The 10,152-nt window shown below is 38.6% G+C and overlaps 1 protein-coding gene across 2 annotated transcripts; it reads left to right on the plus strand.

Moving 5' to 3' along the window:
* The first annotated feature begins 1,859 nt into the window (after positions 1 to 1,859).
* mibp (muscle-specific beta 1 integrin binding protein) lies at positions 1,860 to 6,510 on the plus strand. Of its 2 annotated transcripts, XM_064331679.1 has the most exons (8): positions 1,862 to 2,064; positions 3,171 to 3,261; positions 4,252 to 4,300; positions 4,571 to 4,745; positions 5,263 to 5,334; positions 5,421 to 5,527; positions 5,936 to 6,021; positions 6,134 to 6,510. In XM_064331679.1, exons 1-7 carry the CDS (start codon positions 2,039 to 2,041, stop codon positions 6,019 to 6,021), a joined length of 606 nt encoding a protein of 201 aa, XP_064187749.1. In that variant the 5' UTR covers positions 1,862 to 2,038; the 3' UTR covers positions 6,134 to 6,510. The 2 variants fall into 2 exon arrangements, with proteins under 2 accessions (XP_064187750.1, XP_064187749.1); XM_064331680.1 differs by lacking the exon at positions 4,252 to 4,300 and having other exon boundaries at positions 1,860 to 2,064.
* The last annotated feature ends 3,642 nt before the right edge of the window (positions 6,511 to 10,152 follow it).

The following is a 10,152-nucleotide window of genomic DNA, read 5'->3' on the forward strand; positions in this document are numbered from 1 at the left end:
CCTCTGTGGTAAACAGGCAGACTGACACGGAGTCACATGTGATAACTCCCACTGTCCCAGTACTCATGACGGTTGCATCAGAGATATGTGTGACGCAGCAAGCAGCTACACACAGGGGCCCAAATAAAGAACAGCTTCAAAGCCAGCGAACTGTCTGTGAATAGAATAACGAGCAAACCCTTGCAACGAGAATGAGAGAACACGACAAAGAACATGTTAAGTGCTTTAGTTCTCTTTGACCTGATTTTTTTCCAGCCTTAGGAAACCTTTTCCTCAAGTCTTCCTTCTTCTGTAAATTCAGGTTTTGGTTCCACATTGGACATATATCTTTTAGTTTGATTGGACTGTGTTACTAATTGAATACTGTTTTTAAATGGAACCTGCTATCTACTACAAACTCCATTATGAAAGACATATCCCTATACCATAATATCTGTATCTCAAATATCTCTATACCAAATCAATTATGGATGACCCTATGTCATCCTGCAAGGATTAAGATTTCCCTTTACATTCATAAATTGAATATATTATTAAATATTTAAGTGTAAATGAATTTGTTTATAAAAACAAGAGACCCTCGGTTTGTTATCATTTAAATAATAAATTTAAATGATCTATTTAAATTGGCCAAAATCTTAAAAACATACACACATAAATGGACAAATCAATAAATGGTTTTTGGTTTCCATGAAACCTTGCATTGTGAGAGATTAATTTTAAACACCACTGGCTAAGTTGGCTGTGTGATTCTAAAAGGGACAGGTCTCATTACTTCACCTTCACATCACAATGCTATAAAACATATGATCACTTATTTCAACAAGACATTAATATTAATGCGCACAACACTAATAAATTGATTTGTCATATCTTACCTTGCCTAGGGAAACACTATGATGCATTACCAAAGTAGGTACTAGGCTGCACTGATAAAAATGATTTTCCCTGCACTGACTGCTTGTAGAACTGATGGAATGTGTCACACGCTGTAAATCAACACAAACACACAGTTATTGCCTGTCCCTCCTCTGTTGAATAGCTTTTGCCATTGGGTTATTTGGAAGGGAGGGTGTGTTATGTTCAAAGCACACTTCACCTAATAAAGGAAACCTTATCTGGACTTTGTGTGGTGACCTCTTGCACGTATGCATAATCCTTGTCATTATCTCCCTCTGTCTGCAGAAAACACATCACGTTTCACATTCCCACTTTCCCCCGCACATGACAAAGGCACAAGGACACAATAGTGGGGTGAGAAATTCCATGCCTTCATGTGCTTTTGTCTGCTCTTAATGACTAATTGTCAGTGATCGAACCACAAGCTATACATAATGAGACACTGATAAATAACTTTTGGCCATACTCATTCAATCAATGTTATACATTCACTAATATAATTATGAAATAACATTTTTCATTCATTGCATATCTGTGGACTACAGTCATTAACTAAAGGCAGAACTTGCGAAATGTATTTACGCACAATTACTCATGTGTTGTGGTTCCATATGGGGAAATGCAGCCCCTAGTCTCAGCCGATAACTTTCTGTAAGGCTTCCGAAAATTTTCCTCATTATAAGACGCTGTGCTATTTTTGGGTTAATGGTCAGGTGGACAGTCTGCCTTTCACGACTGTACATGCAAAGATAGACAGGGAATAACAGGTGCAAAGGGACCTATGCCACCATGCAAATTCCGCAGCGCCCGCGACGGCGCTGATTGGACCCGCCCAGTGCTCAGAGGCCAGCGATTGGGTACTGCAGAACGGAGACATTGGAGAGAAGAAAGTGCGTCGGACCACGCGGGCCAGGCATCTGCGTGACGTGTTCCGAGTTTGCTATAAAGCAAAAGGGGCACGGCTTCTTTATCAATGAAATAGTAAAGAGAGTGGGACTCTGGAGGGAAAAGAAAGGAGTACAGAAGAGAAAGCTTGAAATATATTTGACCAAACGTTTTATATATCATTTTAGTAATTCGGGTGTGTTTGCTCTATTCACGTTTTACTTCTTGTGAAGAAAATCAAGAAATCGACAAAATGAAATATATCATAGGCATTGGCGGGTAAGTAGCCTACCCTTTCAGTTCGTTAACAAACATCATTACCATGTTATTATTTGCTAGGTGTTTATGTCTGCCATATTTTAAACTTACATTTGATAATATTTATTGATGGCATTTTAATTGGCTCATCTAACTTATCTGACATGCCTTATCAGTACATTAGGGTAAGATCAGCAATGTTCGTATTCATGTAATGGCTAATAATTGCCAAACTGACCATTTTATATCAAAATTAAGTTCGTTTTACAAGTTGAATTTATTTTAGGACGTATTCGCCGGCTAATTCGGTAATTTGTTACATTTTGGAACGCAACGAGTAGTATGGGCAGGCTCATAGGCTAGTTTGTTTTGAGGAGTTTGAGCGGGAGATTTAAACAACTGCGCGGTCTCGCCGAAGTGAAAAAGGAGGGACATTCAAACTTAACACACAAACTGAAGATGATTCAAATATAACCGATACATTTGCTTTATACATTTCTAGAAAAACATGATGTCAAGAGATTTTTATGAGTTTATCCAGCAAATTTATCAGCATTTATGTTAAATTAATCTCCAACTTACATTTGAAACTAAGACTAAGGTGACATTTTAGTATTATGCAGTGTTGTTGTAACTGAGAAATCGCAACATAAGCTGAAACACTGTAACACTGCCCCAGCTAGTAAATATGGTCAGTTTGTTAACCAGCTTGTCAGTCAGTTTATCTGGCAGCTCTGTCTTTCTCAACTTCTCAAAATCTGTATATCGTAGACCTAGCAACTTAAATTATTGCAATGCAGTATTGTCAGTCTCGTATAGTTACTTTATCCACACATGATCTATACTAACGTATCTCGATCGACGAGAAATACTTTAACGTTAATCACTTGCATAACGCACTCACCGTCCTATTATGTGATAACTGGAAAACCAAGTAATTGTTGACTATATGCGTTTGGTATGGCAGCCATTTCAGTAACTAGCCGCCCAGCAAATATTAGACTCCAGATAGCTAGCTCTTTAGAAGACCAGGGTAAATTCCCTGGCTAGCCAGTTTAGGGACCGCTACTTGTAATTTAGTCGTATAATGTACTAATTCAAATCTGCTATTTTAAATTCCTATTTAGCGTGACCAATGGTGGAAAAACCACTTTGACGAATAGACTTATCAAAGCATTGCCTAACTGTTGCGTGGTACACCAAGATGACTTTTTCAAGGTAAGCTTTGTCCTAACTCGTCTGATTTACCGTTTAAATGTTTTGGATTGTGTTGAGTTTTCATTAGGCTCTGCTGCATGCGCACAACGCGTCTTCGCTAATCTCAGGCTGTTGCTATTGTTATTGGGAATGTCTTGCTGCAAGCCCGCAATAGGCCTATTGAAACCACGAAAAATAAAAAATTGAATGTGTCATCTGGGGGCGTTGCTAATTGCTACAGCAATTTTAACCCCTTGATCCGTTTTTGGGCGGTCGTCTGGCCATCTAGTGGCAAAACTGAGATACTGTCCTTTTGACTTGTATTACTTGCAGCCAGCAGTGACATTTCGATGGCTTTCCAAATTAATTAAAATAATGAAAATAAAAGATTATTACAGCACTGTGGGGCACTGGGGAGTAAATTGTTTATGGATATTACTTTGATGTCTGGTGTGCTTCAAACTAACTACCACTGACGTCACAGAGCTTTTGCAGTAGATCTGCAGTATTTCTTTTTGTCTCCCCCCTTCATTGCATGCTGCATCTCAAGTGCGTACGCATGCATACCTATGGGCATTAGTCACGTTAAACATAGATGACATTGACAGCTTCCAGCAAAAGTGATGGATTTTTACACATAAATCAAGTGATTGGCTTTATATAATATTTTGTTTTCTCCATTGCTCCACAAAAATTTTATTCTTAAATTGGGACATTTAATGTTATGTGCCCCAATCTTGAGCATTCTGTGAAGATGACTGTTGCTCATGCAGTGTCCATCTCTTAATGGACATTTTCTAAAGGCTTTGTATGTGGGTTCCTTTACACTGTTTTGGATCCTTCTTTGATGTGTGTGTATACACCCCAGAATCCTCCAAGTGCTCCTGGCTTGCTTTATGCTTTCTGGCTTCCGTATGTGCTTGCTTTCCATGTTCAGGGTGTGATCGGATCTATTAGGCTGCTGATCGCCCTGAGGTTGCAGCATTGTTTTATTGGTCACTGTTATTTCAGCCACAAGATCAGATAGAAGTCGGGGAGGACGGCTTTAGACAGTGGGATGGTAAGAATGTGTTTCGCTGTAGGAAACCAGTACTGCATTTTCAACCAATGCTGTATTAAATGTTCTGTAGTCATATGACATTACTTTAACTTAAAATGAAACGTTCCCTTTCCCCCCCCTCTTCTAAATTGTTTCGTTTAATAATGTGCAACGGTAGTGCCTTTGTTTCCTAACTTCAGATCGTCTGTGCTGATTACATTTCTTCAGTGAACAGTGTTCCTGTCCATTAAAGACTGCTGTTCCTTTTCCCTCCTCTCTGTTCCGATGCAGTGATTACATCTTTGGACATGGAGGCCATGGTCTGCACCATCAAGGGCTGGGCAGAGAATCCGGTGAAGTTTGCCCGCTCCCACGGCGTCAACGTTTCACCTGAGACCAAGGTGTCCGATCCTGAGCAAGACATCCACATTCTGATCGTGGAGGGCTTCCTCCTCTACAACTACAAGTGAGCCACCTTCCTGAACAGTGTTGTACAGTTCACCCTAAATCCACATCGTTGTGTGAAATTTGTCATGTCTTGTCCCAGATTAGGGGTCCTAATAAATTAAATGTTCCTTGAGTCAAGAGTAGTTTAGCACCTGTGGAATTTAGCTGTCTGGAATGGGTGGGATGTGGGTTATCACTAATTAATACTGACTGGCTTTGCTGGTTGAATGTTTACTGCATTAGCTGTTGCCTTGGGTGACAATCTTCAGATTAAGTTCCTGGGACGTGGGTTGCGAGGAATACAAGTGCTCTAGTGCTGTCACATGCGAGTGCTGTAAAGTAGCTTGTTCAGGCTCTCGTTGAGTGTACCCATTGATGGTGGCCCCTGCTTGTCCTGAAGCAGGAGATAAGGATTTTGGCATTTTCACAAAACACTAGGGACTTTTTTTTTTTTGTTTTTTTTTTTTAAATATTGCCATGGAAGTGTGTGCCAAAAGCATTCTCTGAACTACTTTTCCCCCCTCTCCCCCATTCAGGCCGTTACTCGATGTGTATGACAAGTGCTACTACACAGCCATTCCATATGAGGAGTGCAAGAGGAGGAGGAGGTAGGTTGATGTGTGCTGTTTTTGCTGTAAAGACTCCATGAACAAGTTCTTTGCAGCATTGTCATTCCAAGCAATTCTCTTTTCAGTACAAGGAATTACACCGTTCCTGACCCCCCTGGTCTGTTTGACGGGCATGTGTGGCCCATGTACTTGAAACACAGGGCTGAAATGGAGAGAACCGGCTTGGCTATTGGTGAGTGAAAGTGAACTGCAGTGCAGTGCCGTGATTTCAATAAACTTTGGGTTTGTCAACATTCAGTTTCTATTGGGTTCCCATGGTCCTTAAATATTTTATCCTGAAAGGTTTTTAATTTGAATTTGTGTTAATAACATTTTATGTATTAAGCCCATTCCTAAAGAATTAATGGATGGTATTGCCATGCAATTACATGTCTTGAGATGCAATAACTTCTGAGTAATGCAGCTGTAACCTTGACTATCTTTGTATCCTGGTGTGCCTTTTAAATATTTTAATAATAAATCCGCAGAATTTTCACTGCTGTTAAACTCAGTGGCCATATTTGTCCCTGAAGACAACACTACGTTTAGATGTTTGTGTCAAACATTCTGCTGATGTTCAAACTTGCATGATGATTTTCAGAGTACTTGGATGGTTTGAGATCGAAAGATGACCTCTACAACCAGGTTTACGAAGACATCCAGAACACTTTGTTGAATCGTTTATAGGTGAGGAGGAATCCTTGTTTTTAATGGTTTTTAATTTGTCATCTTTACTGCCATAACATTCAAGTTCATACCTAACTTGTTTATTTTGTTTTTTGTTTTTTGTTTTTTACAGCAGGGCCTGTGCATTCCTGAAGACCTGTGTATAGAATTGTAAATAGTATCTTTTTTTTTTTTTCTTGGTGATACTCTTCTTTTTTTAAAGTATTTTTTAACCGTATGTGGTAATGTTTTGTAAATAGTTTGAAGAAACATTAACTTATCACAACTGATGGCATTTTGCTTTTTTTATTTTATTTTTCAGCATCTGTCTTGGTTTCAAAATCTAAACTTAAGTGGAATTTGTCCACCTATATTTTCCACATATAATGTGCTATGGTAATGCAAGACCCTGTTTTTGTTTTCAGAAAAATTGTGGTTTTATTGTGTCAACTTCAAGTGTGCTGTCCCAAATTGGGCTTGACTCCATTTAATGAAACTTCTTGAATATGGTTTGTCTGGTCTTTCTTTTAACTTAAGTTGTATTATTTGGTGTTGTGTTCATAAGGTATTCAACAGCCACATTTCTAATACAAACATGCACTACCCAGTACAAATATAAATTCTAAAATGGCACACTTTCATATCAGTATTTTAATTTAAGTCTGCTGTAATGGAACCATACATGGGACTAGGTTTGGTTAATATACTTTATTGTGAGTCCAGTACTTAAAGCATTAAAATTAAATGTATAAATGTTTAATTGAAAGTAATACTTCAGTGTTTAAAATTGCAGGAACTATTCATAAGGCTGCAAATGTATACCAAATTAGAGCTCCGAAGGGCTTGTGGCATGTGCAAACTGAGCCTGAGAACTCTGGGGAGCAAGTTGTGTAACTAGGTATTTGGAGTTCCTATAGGTATAGGAAGCCCTGGTACCTGCTCTCTGGGTGCAAGATCTTACCAGTTGTTCTGTGGAAAATTTTGTTTGTGCGCACGCATGTGATGTGTTTTGGGATAGGATGGTGGCCTGTGGAATTTGATTATAAAAAGTGCCATTGTAGAAAAAAGGCTGAGAATGTCCAGATTTTTAAAAGTATTTTTCAATTTGCTCACATGTTTGGTGTGTCCAGCTAAAGGGGTGAAGTGCCCATGGCTTCAAGATTCATAGTAAAGTTAATTGTCTTCATAAAAGAATAAGGCATGTGGTCAAGTTGCTACCTTTACGTGAAAAGCACACTATAATAATTATACCATCTGTACAACAATGTAATCAAATGTAAATACCCCTAATTCTTTACATTTGTATTTTATATAAAATGGGTTACTCTAACAGGCCACGCTATGCTTGCTGAAATTTGAGCTTACACTGGTGCTGACCTTCAACCTGACTTAATGAGCTGCTGAAACACGTCACGAGTATATGTCGGTTCCCATTGAATATTTAGCCTCCTGTGCACATACCTGCCAACTTAAAATTAGGATATTGAACACGGCGGTAGCGTGCTGGCTACGGGTGAGGCTGAGAATGTTGCATGTTGGGTTGAACACTGCAGAAGCACACAGGCCCACAAAGTGTTAATAAACCTATAGCTCATTGGTCTTTAGTAGGAAAAACCTGATGTTTATTTGTCTTCATGTACGTTTCTGTATTATAGCGATGCAGACACAAGCTGGTAGAAACTTGAAATGTAACGCATCAGTTTGGGGGGGGGGCGATAAAGCACTTCACCATTGGAGCAAGGCTGTGACTCCATATTTTGTCTGCAGTTTAAAAAATGTGTAATATTTTCCATACACATGTAATATTTCAATTTGCACCACCAAATAGCCAATACTTTTTGTTAAAATATTCTTTATGAATAACACCATTGCCTGTGTCTTGTAAGGTTTCACTTACAAATCATGTTTTTATTTTATTTTTTTTATCTTGGAGATTTTCCATCTTGGAGACTGCAGCTCAGTTCAGGCATCCATTCCAATGGATCATCTTTTTGATTTTGACTTCAAACAAACAATATGAGGCCTTATACTGTATCTCTCAGTTCCTATGTCAGACCCCCCACCTACAAAAGTAGGTCTGTGTTCTTTGGCTTCAATTGGTTACTCAGAGTGGGTCAGACTAAACACAGCTCAGGACTGGCAGGCCATGAGCCTCAGCACATGCAAGTATTTCCAGAGGATTTTCCAGATTTAAAAATAGGGCCTGTTAATACCCCATTTCCAACAGGATGCCTAAATGACAGTGTGTCTTCTATGTAAATTCCAACTGTCATCACAAGGAGAATCATTCTACAGAGTTAGTCTTAACACTTGTTCCTGTTTTCAAATATCCCAATTACTGAAACATAAGTCCCCTTGCAACAAACTTCCCATATTACTATAGGAGCTGTTTTGGTGTATTGGCCTTCTTTTCACCCCATCTAATGTAATGCGTGCAAGCGGCTCAGTAAAACCACCAAGTCATCTGTTCTTAACTTTCAAGAGTGCTGTTTTTGTAACTCTGAAAAGTAATTTTTTTTAAAGTGCATTTCTTAAAGTTAAGCAGGAACAACTTCACTTTTGCACTGACTTCCACTCGTAGTGCTATTTTAACATTATTATACTATTCTAGAAATGAGGCAGCTGACTGGATTCCTCAATTAACCACAGCCTCTGCCATGAATGAGGGCATCCTCTAAGAGGAGCTTAACTGAACTGACTGAGCTTAACTGACCTTGAAAATGAATGAGTAATTATGGAATGTCAGGAAAGAACTCTCCTGACATTCCATAATGTGCACTCTCCTGATATTGATCTGGTTGACATTTTGAAATGGGTTAAAACAGTGCTTAGTCAATGACAGTGCTATGTTAATGTTCTTATTATTGTGATTCCTTATTTTTTAAAATTAGTCTTTTAAAAAGAAAGGTAAATAACTAAAATGTTTTCATGGATTCCATATAAATAAGAAACTTACATTTTTTTCCACCACATGGATAGATTTCCCTGTCTTCCATTTTGCAGGAAAACAGGTGTGCATGCAAAGTACAGTGTAAATTATCTAGTTTCCTCAGTTATAAAACACCCCAGTCGTCAGTCGTAAGATTTTTTCATAATGTCTTACAGAAACAAATGATGAATCTGTTTGGGTTTCCTGATCCCCTGTGTATGTGTTATGTTGAGGACCTTTCAATATTCACACAAAATACTTCATTATAAATGTTTTAATAATGGTCTTTTCTGTTTCCATCTTACACTGTAAACTGTAGTTCCTTATTCTGCCAAATAATGGTTACTATTATTATTAGAAGTAATAGCAGCTGTAGTACTACTACTGCTACTACTAATATTAATGATAATGATAAAATATGAATAAAATAGTGTGTGTATAGCCTACAAGTATTCTCACACTGATAGAGCAAGCACATGAAGATCCCTTATTCATTTGTGCATGTCTGACTGAGGATTCAGGTTTATGTGCCTTGGACCTACTGGAATTCTGTGCAGATGTGATGACAGAGTCACAGTGCTGCAGCATCTTAGTAGGTGAAACTTGAGTCTTGGTTGGCAGGAAACTGGAATTACCCTGTCTCTTCCTTGTGGGAATAGTTTGCAGCTGAGCAGTGTGGAACCTCAGAGTGACATTTGAACACATTGGCTAAATCATTACAGCTTTAGGGCAGCTGTCTATATCAGCAGAGCACAACAACCTTGTTTTGAGATTCTGTTTTATTGTGGTCAGATTTAAGAGTGAATCAGCGCTATGCTGATTGGCACCAGCACATGTTCACTCCTATATCAGACCAGAGTGAACCTTTTTCAGTCAGCATTCATGTGCAGTCTTCTGCTGTTCAGTCAGTATAACTGGTTGGCACAAGAAGAAGCACACAAAACTGCCCTCTAGGAATAGATTTGCACACCCCACTGGTCTATTTCCTTCCTAGATGCCTTCCCCTCCTGTTTGCTGTATAGTTTGATTCAAACATGTATGCTTTTTTGTTCTTCTTCTAAATCTTTCTGCTGTTCCTTTTGTCTTTCTTGCTGCAGTTTATTGCCACTGATTGTGGTCTGAAGTGATAAGAAATAATGACAGAAAGCTGTTTCCTGAACAATGCTTTGACCTTAGAGCTAGTAAATCCATACGCCTCGTGGTCAGCCCATATTTTCACTTAA

Source organism: Anguilla rostrata, chromosome 4 (assembly GCF_018555375.3).
Source record: "Anguilla rostrata isolate EN2019 chromosome 4, ASM1855537v3, whole genome shotgun sequence".
NCBI lineage: Eukaryota > Metazoa > Chordata > Actinopteri > Anguilliformes > Anguillidae > Anguilla > Anguilla rostrata.